At 44.0% G+C, this 15,420-nt stretch overlaps 1 protein-coding gene across 2 annotated transcripts; it reads left to right on the top strand.

The window, feature by feature from the left end:
* The first annotated feature begins 1,686 nt into the window (after window positions 1-1,686).
* On the top strand, window positions 1,687-12,699 carry thbs1b (thrombospondin 1b). Of its 2 annotated transcripts, none has more exons than XM_068342264.1 (23): window positions 1,687-1,911; window positions 2,060-2,141; window positions 2,296-2,855; window positions 3,095-3,170; window positions 3,411-3,494; window positions 3,643-3,752; window positions 3,849-3,974; window positions 4,825-4,921; window positions 5,769-5,942; window positions 6,076-6,252; window positions 6,342-6,515; window positions 6,628-6,755; window positions 6,840-6,992; window positions 7,156-7,374; window positions 7,485-7,592; window positions 7,986-8,145; window positions 8,258-8,376; window positions 9,242-9,476; window positions 9,590-9,817; window positions 9,936-10,207; window positions 10,315-10,412; window positions 10,535-10,674; window positions 10,768-12,699. In XM_068342264.1, exons 2-23 carry the CDS (start codon window positions 2,078-2,080, stop codon window positions 10,773-10,775), a joined length of 3,510 nt encoding a protein of 1,169 aa, XP_068198365.1. In that variant the 5' UTR covers window positions 1,687-1,911; window positions 2,060-2,077; the 3' UTR covers window positions 10,776-12,699. The 2 variants fall into 2 exon arrangements, with proteins under 2 accessions (XP_068198365.1, XP_068198366.1); XM_068342265.1 differs by having other exon boundaries at window positions 2,057-2,141.
* Window positions 12,700-15,420: the final 2,721 nt, after the last annotated feature.

The raw sequence follows: 15,420 nt of genomic DNA, 5'->3' as shown, positions 1-15,420 counted from the left end.
AGCATCTCTTTACCTTCCCTTACTTCCATCGCCCTGTCCTCCCACATTACTCCTGTCCTCCTTGTTCCTCCTCTCTTCTTCCCTCCTCATTATCTCTCTTCATGCTATTCCCCTCACATTTAACCTTGTTTTATCCGTCTTTCTTCGTTCTTCTCTGCTTTGTTATCTTTTTTTCCCATTCCTTCCCTCTTTTTCACATTACTTCTGCTCTTAATTTTTTCCCTCCCCTTTTGGATGTGAAACAAAAGCAGGAAAGAGACAGAAAGGGAAAAGAAGATGATGATTGCTCGCATCCGGATACCAACACACTTCATTGGCTGCATGCAACAATTTGTGTGTACATTCAGAGAAATCGCTCCATCCTTTATATTTTCTCCTTCCATAAACAGCAGGGAAATTTTCCTACTCCATAAATTAATCTTACAATATCACATCTAAACTCCATTGAGCTCCTGGCCACTTTCTCAAACTGACCAATCACGTTTTATTTTTACATTACAGACACGGCGAGTGTCCGGCTACCCGAGGGTCGGACGATGTATCCTCCACAGGCTGAAACAAGCTACCTGCTGCCTGCATCAAGAGCCATGCAGAGGGAGAGACTCTCAGGCACCAGAGGAGTCAACCCAGCTTTGACCTCAGGACCCCTGAGGCTAAAGTGCTCATCCTCAGACAATGAACCGAGCTTCCAGCTCCACTGGTGTCATATCTGTTAAACCCACAGCTCATATTATATGAAATATCATCAAGTCATCTATGAAGATCACTGGCATCAAGTACAGGGAGAAGAGCCTGAATGATCTAAGTCTGCTGAAATGTTTCTTTAGACGATACTGATGTGTGTTTTCTCTATGGTTAATATTATACTGGCAAATGAATGAAAGATGACAACTGTATTCCAGGAATGCTGATGAGAAGCTAGATTTTTAAAAAAAGGCAAAATGAGACGGAAAGCTAATAAAATAATACATTAAAATGTACTTGTTTCTTGAAAAAGAAATTTCATATGTTTAAATACTCAAATTGTTCTTTTAGTCTAGTTTAATTCTGGTGTCGGTTCAGGAGCGCTCCCTCTGCCGCCTCTCCAGCGACCTCACGTCGGCTCCTAGCGGCCGGATCGGGAACTGCAACAAGAGGACGTTAATAAAACTGACACAGGATCATTTCAGTCAAAAAAAATAAATTAAAAAAGCCTATTTTTAGTCCAAACAAGGATGAGTGCTTATGAATCTGTGGCTTTTACAGACACAGAATAAAACTATCATTTTAATCCAAAAGAATAGTTGATGTATGTTGTGGGACATTTTAGACACGAAGCAGACTGTGTTCACGTGGAATGAGATGAAACAATATTAAGTATTGAACAGCAAATCCAAGTTGCAGATGTGCTTGGAGGAGGATTGTAGTGGAGGGTGTGTGTGTGTGGGGGGGGGGGGACACACACGCTTGTGAGGACTGATGGATGGAAGATGTGAGAGGAAACAGTGGTCCATTAAAAATGAGCGCGTCTCTCTCTCTCTCTCTCTCTCTCTCTCTCTCTCTCTCCCTCCCTCTCTCTCTCTCTAAGAGGATAAGCTCGTCCCTTTTTCCCCCCTCATCGTGATTGGACGAGGTCACTTCTAAAGGAATGGCATCAAACTATTTAAATGGCACTTTGTCCCCCCTCGGCTTAAAAGGGAAATTTTTTAGCGGCCGGTACCAGCAGGGCAAAGTTCTCCATCAAGGACAGAATCAAATTAACGCGAGATTCTATTATCCACCCCCCCCCCAAAAAAAAAACAAAAAACTTATTTCTTTCCACAGTGGAACTCTTTTCATTTAAATAATTCACTCTTGAGGATTACTGCTGGATCTCAACACATCTTGCGGGATTTAAATCGCATTATTTGAACTGCTGTTTTTCTGAAGCAGGTGAGTGACATATATATTCTGAAGGAGCGTGAGTTTGATTTACAGCCAAACCAATATTTCCCTCCCACCTGTTGATCACTGATCCTTTTTTGGTTTATTGCTGTTATAAATGCCTAGATTGTCTTGTCTCCTCTTGTCTGTTCAGCAGCAGGCTTGGTGATCCACCATGAAGCTGACTGGGATATTTTTGCTCTTGATGCTTTGGACCTGCGAGGGGACGAGGGTCGCAGGTGAGTGTGGATGGACCCAGGCTTGAATTTGTGAAGCTTTTCCAGCAGACTTGTCTTCTCTGAGAATGATTGAGAGATCCTGGAGTGTGTTTTAAAAAAAAATAGTTTTAATGATAATCCAGTGTTGATCTTTTCATCCATCCCTCATCCTCAGAGAACCGGGATGATAACAGCGTCTATGACTTGTTCGAGCTGGTCAAAGTACCCAGAAAGAACCACGGGGTCACCCTGGTGAAGGGAGACGACCCGTACAGCCCCGCCTATAAGATCCTCAACCCTGACCTGATCCCCCCGGTACCCGAGAGCGCCCTGAGGGACCTGATCGACTCCATCCACGCCGAGAGGGGATTCCTCCTCCTGCTCAACTTCAAGCAGTTCAAACGGACCAGAGGAAGCCTCCTGACCGTGGAGAAGAAGGACGGCTCCGGACCCGTGTTCGAGATCGTCTCCAACGGCAAGGCGAACACCCTGGACATAGTTTACTCCACCGAGAACAAGCAGCAGGTGGTTTCCATCGAAGATGTGGATCTGGCTACGGGTCACTGGAAGAATATCACGCTGTTCGTACAAGAGGACCGGGCGCTGCTCTACGCGGGATGCGAGGAGGTGAACAACGCCGAGCTGGACGCGCCCATCCAGAGCATCCTGACGCAGGAGACTCCGGCCGGCGCGCAACTCAGGATCGGGAAGGGAGCCGTGAAGGACAGGTTCATGGTGAGAGAACGCGACATTATATGATAGGAGATTTGATTTTAAGGGTTTAGATTGATTTTATTGTTAATCCTTGTCTTTATAAATGCCCACAGAGGGGTTTTTTTTTAATGCAAAAACGCGTTTGGTCCAACTGCGTAAACCTCACCTGTTGCATGCTTTGACGCGTTTTAGTGAGATGCAAGCGTTTTTATTTACTGATAGACTGCATCCCAGCCTAAAGTGGGCTTTAATACTTGCAGGGCGTCCTGCAAAACGTGCACTTTGTGTTTGGAACAACACTGGACGCCATCCTGCGCAACAAAGGATGCCAAAGCTGTAAGTAATGACTCACCTCCCGTATTGACTCACCTGCTTCATGCAGCCTGTTGCCAAGTCCGAGGAGATCCTTATCAAAGAAATGTCTAAATGCTTCGTTTGATGTGAAGCTGTAATCGCTCCACAGGAATCATCAGTGATAAATGACTTTTTATAGCTGTGTGGATTGTAGAGTATGTTAAGAACAATACGATGAAGCGCAGATATGTGATTTGATTAATGGGGATGCTCTTCTTTCAGCCATGACGACAGATTCCATGATCCTGGAGAACCTGAACGGCTCCTCAGCCATCAGAACCGAGTACACGGGACATAAGACTAAAGGTGAACACTGCTGAGTGACATTAACGTGTTAGAACCCTACCATTAGACCGTGAAAGTGGTCAGAGGCTCCTGGAGACTAACCAGATTAAGAATGACGATGATGCCCCCACCTAATGACCTCCCTCCCTGTGTTTATGTCCCGGTGAAGACCTGCAGATGGTTTGTGGCTTCTCCTGCGAGGACCTGATCAGCATGTTCAAGGAGCTGAAGGGCCTCGGCGTGGTGGTCAAGGAGCTGTCCAACGAACTCCGCCAACTGGTAAACGGCTCAGCGTCTGTGTTTGATACTGGTTTGATATTGAATCAAACCAATTGATTTTTTTTTTTTCACGCGTCTCCTGCGCCTCCTCACCAGACGGACGAGAACAAGCTGATTAAGTCCCGTATCGGGATCCACAGCGGCGTCTGCATCCACAACGGCATCGTACGAAAGAACACGGAGGAGTGGACCGTGGACGACTGCACAGAGTGCACCTGTCAGGTGAGACCTGGGGTACTTGTGCGCCCCGTGGCGACGTTGCATACACACAACTTACATGACTCAGCTGGACTGGTTAGTAATTAGCTGTGTGAAGGCCTGACTGAGGGTCAGTAGCCTTTACTGTGGTGTCATCGACTCAGCTGTGGCCTAGAGGGGCCGGACTAGACCTCACGTGAAACATCGACCGCGATTAAGAACGAAAAATTGGCTCTGACAAGTGGAAAGAAAAGATGGATTACAGCTGCAAAATACTTGGCAGACGTGCTTTATTTCCTGATTTCCTTTTCTATTGATACACTAGTTATCCCTATTTCCCCTTTCCTTCTCCGTTAGCGATCGTATCCAGAATGGAGAAGAATAGCATGCATAGTTAGAGGCGGGTTGTTATCCCTGAGTCATCCACAGTGCACCCACACAGACTGGTTTTTCCTTGTCTGTGGGGCGCGGTGCCCAGTAGTGAAACCAGCCTCCATTATTAGGGTGCTGGCCTCCTTCCCACCTTCCCCTGGCCGAGTGAGCAGGTGATTGTCCACAGGGCTCTCCATTCTCAGAATTTAAAAAAAAATTTTTTAATTAAGTTTGTCTTGCATGGTAGAATCTGTCCAAACCCAGATGTTAAGCACATAATTTAATGAGCTGGTTGCACGGAATTGGTCTTAGATAAGAAATAACACTCCGACGCTGATTTACCTTTGCACATTAATCGCCTTTACATTAGAAAAGTATTCTGTAAGATCTAAATTCTATTTGCACAACACTGGTCGACCCAGCGGCTGGCCATAATAGAACTGCATTAGTTTTAAGGTGATATCCATATGTTTAACCATGAATATAATCCCTGTGTTTTCAGAATTCTGCTACCGTGTGCCGCAAAATCTCCTGCCCCCTAATCCCCTGTGCTAATGCTACTGTTCCTGATGGAGAATGCTGCCCACGCTGTGGAACACGTAAGCAATTAAAAGCTCAATCCATTGTCAGCCACACACATACGTGAAAATACGCTGTTATGCAAAAATTCACTATATGCAACTGCATAAACGGCCCTTATAAGATGGGAATGTAAATGCTTAAACTAACACACTCGGCATTCAGACACCATTTAAAGAAAGAGTTGTTTCTACGTTATTTGCCATATAAAGCAAAAAAACAACAACACACAAGTATGTCTCTTGATGTAAACGCAAAGGCATAACTTACAGACGGTTTAACTGCAATAATATCCGATGAAATGAAAGGACGCTTGTGTGTTTGGAACATTGGCGCTTTGTGCTTTCAAACATCTTTGAATCTTCAAGTTGAAATGGCTGCAATTTGCCAAATTGGTTAAAGCGGAATGGAAAAATCAGTTGGCTGTTGAGCGAAGCCATCTTCTACATGAGGAAAAGTGACATTTTCTTCATACCTATGCAGTCCTGGCTGCAATGCTTCCCTCAAACTTAAATAAACAGGAGGGGATCCGCATTCATCCAGACCTCAGCCACTTGTTGAAGCCATTACGCACCCGGGGCCGTGTTTGCAGGATCTGTTTCCTCTTTGGGAAAACATAAGCCGACGGGGGCATCCCTGTGTATCCCCAGGACAGTGGCTCTTTCTGTTTCCCTGCCCTCCCTCTCAGCAGAAGGTCCTTCTCTCTGTTTAAGTCCCAGCTGAATCCACACTATTAGCCATTTTGCTCAAAAAGCTTTCCCTCCTCATTTAAGCCCCGGGGGTGTTTGTGAGGGTGTGCTGCCTTGCTGGATAAGCTGTTATTGTCTCCCTCTTCCCTTCTCACTCATATTCTTTCCCTCTGCTCAGCGAGCGACTATGCGGAGGACGGCTGGTCACCGTGGTCTGAATGGACCCATTGTTCTGTGTCATGTGGGCGTGGCATCCAGCAGCGTGGGCGCTCTTGCGACCGTATCAATAACAACTGCGAGGGCACCTCTGTACAGACCCGCGACTGCTACCTCCAGGAGTGTGACAAACGCTGTGAGTTAACACAACGCACTCGCATCCATCATCCATCACCTTGAGATCCGCTCATCCATCATCTTTTCTATGTCTTAAAGTAAAGCCTTTACTTCCTGATGTCTGACCTCTGACCTTTACTTGCATCCTTCAGTCAAGCAGGATGGCAGCTGGAGCCACTGGTCACCCTGGTCATCCTGTTCCGTCACCTGTGGCGCTGGTGTCATCACCCGTATCCGCCTCTGCAACTCCCCCACCCCTCAACTTGGGGGCAAGAACTGTGAGGGAGAGGGCCGGCAGACTGAGAAGTGTCAGAAGTCTCCATGCCCGAGTAAGTTCCTCCCGTGGTGGATTTTTTTCTTAACATGTTGTGTCCTTTAAAGATAGAAATGGATCATGTTTCCTTCTTGTCTCCTTTAGTCAATGGAAACTGGGGACCCTGGGCACCGTGGGACACCTGTTCTCTCACCTGTGGAGGTGGCATCCAAACTCGTAAACGTCTGTGCAATGACCCTGTACCAAAATATGGTGGCAAAGAGTGTGTTGGTGATGCCAAGGACAGCCAGATGTGCAATAAGAAAACCTGCCCAGTTGGTGAGACATCGTCCAGAGCTTCAACAATTGAGTTCCATGCATCTGTAATATTCCCATGATTATTATTTATTGCGGTACTTGGTTTGATTTTTAATATTTTTAATGTTTTCAGATGGATGCCTTTCAAATCCCTGCTTTGCTGGAGCAAAATGCACCAGTTTCCCCGATGGTTCTTGGAAATGTGGAAAATGCCCAGCTGGCTACACTGGAAATGGAATCAAGTGCAAAGATCTTGATGAGGTAAGAAAAAAAAATCTTTAGACTTAGAAACATCTACCAAATTTCTCTTAATGATAACAGTTGTTTGTTTCCTCCTAAAAACAGTGCAAGGAGGTCCCAGATGCTTGCTTTGAGTTTAATGGTGTGCACCGCTGTGAGAACACGGATCCTGGATACAACTGTCTGCCTTGCCCTCCCCGTTACTCAGGACCCCAACCCTTTGGCAGAGGTGTGGAGCAGGCTACTGCCAGGAAACAGGTAAATGCAGCCAATCACAGAGCAAGAGAAAATAGACTCCTGACTCCAATGTCAGGGTTAGATGAATGTCCGTCTTAAAGAACAGAATGTCATGAATGTGGATTATGCATAGTCAGCCTGATGACTGATCCCTCAAACTAAGCAACCCTGCCTCACTCAACAGGTGTGCACACCCCGTAATCCCTGCCTCGATGGAAGCCACGACTGCAACAAAAACGCCCGCTGCAACTACCTTGGACACTTTGCCGATCCCATGTACCGCTGCGAGTGCAAGCCCGGCTACGCTGGCAATGGTCATATCTGTGGAGAGGACACAGATTTGGATGGATGGCCCAATGCTGACTTGGTTTGTGTGGAGAACGCCACTTACCACTGCAAAAAGGTAGACAGCAAAGCAAAAAGTCTACAATAACAAGAGGGCTGAGAGAGAGACCCTTAAATTATATTGTGTTCACAGTTAAATTCAAATACCTTGTTTGTTTGTCTGTTCAGGACAACTGTCCCAACCTCCCCAATTCTGGACAGGAAGATTATGATAAAGATGGCATTGGAGATGCTTGTGACAATGATGATGACAATGATGGCATTCCTGACGATAGGGTAAGTGAAACCCTCCAGATTTGGCCCAAAGTGGAAGAAAAAGGAGTGTGTGTTAGTTCCGTTAGCCATTTTTTCATCCATCATTCATGCTGTAGGCAGGTGGAGAGGGGGGTGGTGGTGGTGTGTAGATTGGAGGTTCAGCAGGAAAGCAAATGTTTCTCCATATCCTGAGCCAAAACCTCAAATTCCAACACCAATGGACGGCTCTAAAGGAGCACTGTGCATTTGCAAATTCCAGTTGTAGATTTGGGACAAGACCTAAAAATAAAGCGTCTTTTCATCCCACTTCACTCCCTGTAAAAAGATCCACTCAGGTTTAGGGGGAAAATGATGAGCAGCATTCCTGAAACTATGATCAACTCTTCCTCTTTGTCTTTCTCTTGTTGAAAACAGGACAACTGTCCATTTGTGTACAATCCAAGGCAGTATGACTACGACCGTGATGATGTGGGTGATCGATGCGACAACTGCCCCTACAATAGTAACCCAGACCAAACGGACACAGACAACAATGGAGAGGGAGACGCTTGCGCTGTGGACATTGATGGAGATGGTGAGAACTGGAAAGTTTGATAAAAACAGTCCTTATGAAGTCTATATCATTTTCAGAATGGGATTATGCTGTATATATTTATTCATTACAAATGTTAATATTAATTTCCCAGGCATACTGAATGAGAAGGACAACTGCCCCTATGTGTACAATGTTGACCAGCGAGATACAGACCTGGACGGAGTTGGAGACATGTGTGACAACTGCCCTCTGGAACATAATCCAGATCAGGTGTGTGGATACGCATAAGCATTGCCAATTCCCATTTCCTTCCACCTCACCAACCAACAATAATCCACATTCATCTCTGTGCTTTTCTCTGAAGCTCAGCATATATATGTCTTTCAATTGAGTCTTAGTGATTAGCCCTGTGTAGTTAAAGTCTAAGCTTTTTTCATGCCATGTAAAGGGGGAGCAAATCCTGCATGCGATGCTAGGGCGCATCAGCTCAATAGGGCGTGGTGGGGAGCTTTGGGTCTTTTCAATGTCCTATTGATGTTAGGTAGCTAATGTGAGAGAAGAGGCCCCAGGCTGGAGAGCACCGAGGAAAGGGTTGGCCCTGGGCTGTGTGCATACCCATTCTGCACACCACAATCTGAGTCAGTCCACCTGTGCCATGCTACACTGAGAAATAGGAATTTGTTGAACAACAGGACTCAGGAAAAGGATGGGGGGGAAAGAGATGGGAGTCTGAATGTGCACCGGTGTACCATTTAAATTGTGAGTTGCATGCTGCGAATAAAGGCCAAAAGAGACAAGTTCAAACATGGACCAGTCACAATACTTGCTTTTCTAAAGACTGAAAATAGTGTTGGTATCGAAAGTAAAATGATTAATTCTGCGTGTTTACCCAAATACTCAAAGCCCATCCCTGCTCTGATCATCCCTGTCCTTTCATTCATCTCCTTTATGCCACATATTTTATCAATGCCTCAGAGAATGTCTTTGCACGATACTGTCAAAAGGACAGTAAGACAGGACTGGAGAGGAAAATGTTAGCCAAAAACTTTGCAGTGAAAATATTGTTAGTATAGCAATGCATTGTTGTCCCCTTAAACTACACTTACATTATATCCTTGACATTGTTCTATTTCAGGTGGATTCAGACGATGACCGTGTGGGAGACAAGTGTGACAGCAATCAAGATATTGACGAGGATGGACACCAGAACAACCTGGACAACTGCCCATATATCCCCAACGCCAACCAGGCTGACCATGATAAGGATGGAAAGGGAGACGCCTGTGACCATGATGATGACAACGATGGCATCCCTGATGAAAAAGACAACTGCAGGCTGGCCTTTAACCCCGACCAACTGGACTCTGATGGTGAGCAAAACATATTCCACCCTGAAGGGTTTGTCGTAAAAAAGACCAAAAGTACATGTGTGGAGATCTATGAAACAATTAGGATATGAGCATTAATGACTCTTTTCTTTCAGGTGACGGACGTGGAGATGCATGCAAAGATGATTTCGACCAAGACAATGTGCCTGACATCTACGACGTTTGTCCAGAGAACTTTGACATTAGTGAGACAGATTTCCGCAAGTTTCAGATGGTTCCTCTGGACCCCAAGGGTACCTCACAAATCGATCCAAACTGGGTTGTTCGCCATCAGGGCAAAGAACTGGTTCAGACTGTCAACTGTGACCCTGGCATTGCTGTTGGTATGTACGCGTCTTGTGGCTAGCTACAAAATAGACCAAATTTCAGAGAATGCATACAATATCTGAGCACATGTTATTTATTTGGAATTCTGACCTTTAACATGTGTTTTTCCTTTAGGTTACCATGAGTTCAATTCAGTGGACTTCAGTGGAACCTTCTTCATTAACACAGAGCGGGATGATGATTACGCTGGCTTTGTGTTCGGCTACCAATCCAGCTCTAGATTCTATGTTGTGATGTGGAAGCAGATTACGCAGACTTACTGGTCTAACAAACCCACCAAGGCCCAGGGCTACTCTGGTCTGTCCATTAAAGTGGTCAACTCCACCACTGGCCCAGGAGAGCACCTCAGGAATGCCCTCTGGCACACAGGGCATACCGCAGGCCAGGTAGGAAATTTGGTGACATTCTGGAAGTTCAGTCATCCAGGGGATAAACTTCACCTAGAGATGTATAAAATAACAAACTCTTGGCTGTTCATTTCCCTGTGCTGTAGGTCCGTACCCTCTGGCATGACCCTAAGAATGTTGGATGGAAAGACTTTACTGCTTACAGATGGCATTTGATCCATAGACCGAGAACAGGACTTATTAGGTTGGCAAAGATTACTAACTAGTCCTCATAGAGATTCATATATTTCACATGGGTTGGATGTTGAAACACTATGAAAGAATTCCTGGAAGCCATCAACATTTCATTTTTCTTTCTTTCCACAGAGTTGTGATGTACGAAGGCAAGAAGATCATGGCGGACTCTGGAAGCATTTATGACAAGACATACGCAGGCGGCAGGCTAGGTCTTTTTGTATTCTCACAGGAGATGGTATACTTCTCAGACCTCAAGTATGAATGCAGAGGTGAGGATTGACGTCAAATTTGTGAAAGCATGGATTGTTTAGCCCAGAGGAGCCCATATCCAACTCCTTACACGACGTCTTCTTCTTTTACAGATGTCTAATGCATGGCACAGGAAGCTCTGAGGAATGCACCTTTTTTTGTACAAAGTAAGAACATGTATTCTGATGCAAAGTCCAGGGACCGTTTTATCTCCGCAACTCTTTCTTCTGCGGCACGCACACTCGGACGGGGCAAAGGGCATGTGGTCGGCATCAGGGTAGCTTGAAGCTGGTTTGGGCAGAGCACCAACCTGTTGACTGCTGGTTGAGGATCAGAGAGCCCCCTTTTCCTCCACCCTTAACATCCATGAGAGGAGGGAGAGCTGGGGGGAAAAGAAAACAAATGAGATTTGCCAGTAGGACACAAACACCTTTCTATCCTGGCTCTGCCTGCTTTGTCACTCTCTGAAAGACCTCATTCATCTCTGTGCAGGAATGACTCCAGATAGACAACTATGCACTTCCAAGTCTTTACATCCCTGTCTTTCTCTCTCTCTGTCTCTCTCTTTTTCCTCTCTCTCTCTCTCCCCTCTGTAGACTGTGTGCCTTTCTACCTTACGTTTTGGATGAACATCCCAAAGAAAATAATGATGAAATATTCCCTTTGCTTTACTAAATCTGCCAGGGTGTACATTCTGAATGGTTTAACTCTCAAGGACTTGAAGGCATTAGTAATATATCAAGGAAACTTATTAAGTTGTCATGACAACTTGAAACCATTGGGAGTTACAACTAAGTGGGTTTTAGATGTTCGTCTTCATGCATATACTGTATTTGGAAGGCTGTCAGTTAATGCAATAAGAAAGTGCTTTTTGCGCATCTAAATTCTATGCAGAATAGAATACATGGAGAAGAGAAACAAGATTAAGTTTAGGCTAACTATCTTCTTAATTAACAACTTTCTTGGGCTTTGTTTATGTTGTCTGGTTAACTAAACAACTCTCAGGGTAAGATGGAAGCGACGACCTTCCCACGTCGAAGCAGTAAGAAAACATGAGTCTAGTATTTTGTGGAGAAATTGTTCGATCTAGTGATCTCGAAAAATGCAAAATACTCCCCATCTCACATTACAATCTTGGTCAATGAAGAGATTTATCGCCCTCAGCTTTTGAGGATTTCAAATTGAAATTTTGTAAATACATTTAATTTATTGACTCTTGCCTACAATGTAGGTAGAGAAGGAAAAATTGAATGCTTTGAAAAAGTAGGAGCAAAAAAAAATCTATCCGATATCAGAGTGAAAAATTCAAAATCAGGTACAGCCAGGCTGCAGGATGCTTGTCTATCATCTCCTGTTGTACAAAGCGAATTATCTATTCTTCAAATAGAACTGTTGAGCATGAAGTGTATGCAGCTTGTGTGCCATTGACCTATTCTTTGTTGTACAGATGTTACCTCATTGCCTTTGTATGATTTGATCAATCAAAACACAACTTCAGTACGTTTTCATACTCTTTTTAGCTACTGTAGCATGAGCTGTAAATAGTTGGATATTTCATATCTAAAAACAGACCAAGCTCCCAAATTTGTGATCTACGCCGGTGAAAATGACGAAATATGGGAGATTTCTTTCACTTCAAAATAATTTTCCTTTATTACGTATGTTCAATATTGTTTTCTTTAGCAGATAAATTATTGCTGTTTTGTTTTTCTTAGCTGATTGTGAGAGGTGATTTGTGCCTGTGTGAGCGTGTGTGTAGAGAAATGCTATTTAAATAATTTATCAGGATCTGCTGCCTCGCCAAAGGGCGCACGTCCATCTGTATGAACAGTTTGCACACTGACGTGAGGATGTTCTGTTCTTTATCGTTTTTACCTTCTTTGTTATTGTGTATCATTTTTACCGTTATTTTTTTTTTTTTTGTACAATTAGTTTTGCTTGTCTGTAAACATTTTCTTAGGTGTACAAAGCAAAATGCTGTTTTTATTCATAGCGATTATTTTGTTACATACTTCAAGACAATAAATAGTTTTGAAAATTTTTAATCGTGTCTTGCTTAGATTTATTTTAACATTTAGTTCATCACAGAACTGTACTTTACTCAGACTGGACCTCCGACCTCCTCCGACCAGAACCTATCACAACATGAAGGTTAGATTTGGTTTACTTTTGCCCAAAACGTTCAACACTTCACACCGTCGTTCATTTTCCAAAGGAATAAACCGAGTTGTCCTGTCGGGCCTCCTCTGCAGCGAGGCACGCATCACCTTTGTGATGAAGGCCGCATGAGGAATGTGACGTTGTCTCCTGCTGCTCACCTTGATCTGCTTGACCTCTCTGGTCCGCATTGACTTCTGCAGAGGGTTAAACAGCACAGGGAGGAAATTAGCATGCGAAAAAAAGACTCAAAATTGGTGGAAATAATATCAGGAAATTAGGAGGAATGTCAGCAAAAACACAAACTGTAAAATCAGTCTGATAATTGTCAATAAACTTTTCTCATCATCTCACCAGAGGGAGTTTTCACGTGTATAAACACTTGGGGACAGGCAATAAAAAATGATGACCTCTCTAACTTAGCAAATAAACATCTACACAATAAAAGTAAAGCATCTTTTAATCCAGAAAGTCGATTGTAAAACCGTAAACATAATGACCGGGTTATTACGGATTATTACAATATGGCAACGATGATGTCTAGACATCTTAATATCGGCTGTAAATCTCACAGCCCTCTGCCAGCAGTCTACAAACACCACGTTTACAGGATGTGTGTTGCCACAATGAGAATCCCCACAGGTTGGACATAAAACGGACCCACACTCAGATCCGTCTCTTGCAGCAACTTTGATCGTCTTGAGCGTGAATACTGATGAAAACCCACAATGTGTCACATTTCCACTTTTTAAGATATTTCCCAGCAAGACCAACTGGCAGCAAGTCATGTCCACAATCAAGTACCACACACACACACAAACACACACACACAACTCAAATAATGAGAGACCAAAGCTTAAAAAGGCCCGCCCAATTACCTTTAGCACCTTTAATGGGGCTGCAAAAAGCACCTTTTGCTGTAAAAGGATAATACATGAGCCTTGAAGTGTGGTGACTAATGCAAAGTGCTGATGAACGGAAACAAAGGCGATCCACCCTGGAGTTAACAACGGCTTTATTTAGCTCCTGTAATCCACCCGGGGAAGTGGGGAGACTCAGCTCCATTTTCAGAACCCGTCGCCACAACTGGCCTCAAACCTCAAAGTTCAAACTTGAAACAAGACATCTGATCCGGCCTCCCTCCTCCTCTGGTCTTTCATTCAACACCTTTGTGCTTCATGCTGCTGTTGTATTCAGGTGTTGAAGTGTTATGTTAAGAGGGAGGACCCCCCACTGAATGCTGCAGCATGTATCCAGCGTGCACATCTGTAAGCGCAGGAGCCGGACGAAACCACCTGTGCATACAGTATTTGAGACGCGAATAAGAATAGAACAACATTTTCTTGAACAATAAAGACTAAATCTGGGATGTGTTTGTGTGGGTTTAGCAGGGGTGCTTTCTTTCCATTATAATGTTTAGGTGAGTGCATGAAGTAGGATTAGAACTAAACCTCAATGACACCTGCACGCTACGTTTTCTAGGAAAAAAAACCCAGCAAAACACTGCTGACAGTGTAAGAAAATCACTTTAATCCCCCTGGTCGTTGCGTAACATCTGGAGTCATGCTTGGTGTTATTTCACTTGCTTTAAAAACCCCAATCCTCAATGTGTAGACACAAAAAGACATTGAGCTAAGAGGCTATAGCACACAACTGGAAAGTCCTGGATGCTATCTATTCTTTCCTGAAGGAAGCAGCTAAACTGGGAGCTAAATTGCTATTACATTGCAGAGGATGTGCAATTTTAGGTTCTTCAGGAATAGAAATCTTTCCTTATACAGTTTTAAGAGTGAGACAGCTAGGCGTCTATATGAGTGGACAAAATATGATGCCTCATCTGGATCCCTGTTTTAACAACCAAAACTTGCTAAAAATACAATTTTGGACCAGTAACGTCATTTGCTGAGTTTCCTACTAAGAATAAATAGGTTGTCCTTTGATTGCTGACAGCAGCAGTGGGATTCCTAAAGAGGTTGCGCTGTAACCTGTGAGCCCTGAGTTGGCTGCTCCTTCAAACTCAAAAGGTGAACCTTCCTCCCAAATGAGGTGCAGCAATACACAACAAAAAAAAACCTCCATCTCCAAACATCATTTTTTTAGGATGTCATAAATCTTCTCGGCTCCTCCGGGGGCGATAAAATGACAGGGCATGAAAAGAACGTTAATAATTCAAAACAAAGAAGTGAAAATTGTGAAGAATTTTCAAGTGTCTGGTATGAAAGCCCAACCACCGGCATGTTTCTGAGGTTCTCGCCAAGACACTTCTTACATCTGCTCAGTATGTTCTTTGTGTGTTGCTGCTGTTTGTTTTTCCTCCAACTTCTCCAGCACAAAAGTGAAGCAGACCAAGTGAAAGTTCCAAAACAACCCATAGAGGACCAGTTTGGAAACAACAGAACTATTTAATGGATTATATTTGTTCTTTTCTGTATTTTGTTGCTTAGAAGCAAACTTCGAAGGCCAACTTCTGCTCCGCAGTGAAGACACCACCTTCATCATGTGTGGCATGTTCATAAAAGCATTAAAACATAAAGGTAACACAAAGGAGCGCTCATACACCTTTCCATGGTGATTGGCTGGCTCTAGTTATCTCTTTGCAAGCTCTTTTT

Source organism: Antennarius striatus, chromosome 19 (assembly GCF_040054535.1).
Source record: "Antennarius striatus isolate MH-2024 chromosome 19, ASM4005453v1, whole genome shotgun sequence".
Classification (NCBI taxonomy): domain Eukaryota; kingdom Metazoa; phylum Chordata; class Actinopteri; order Lophiiformes; family Antennariidae; genus Antennarius; species Antennarius striatus.
This window is presented reverse-complemented; position numbering and strand designations above follow the sequence as displayed.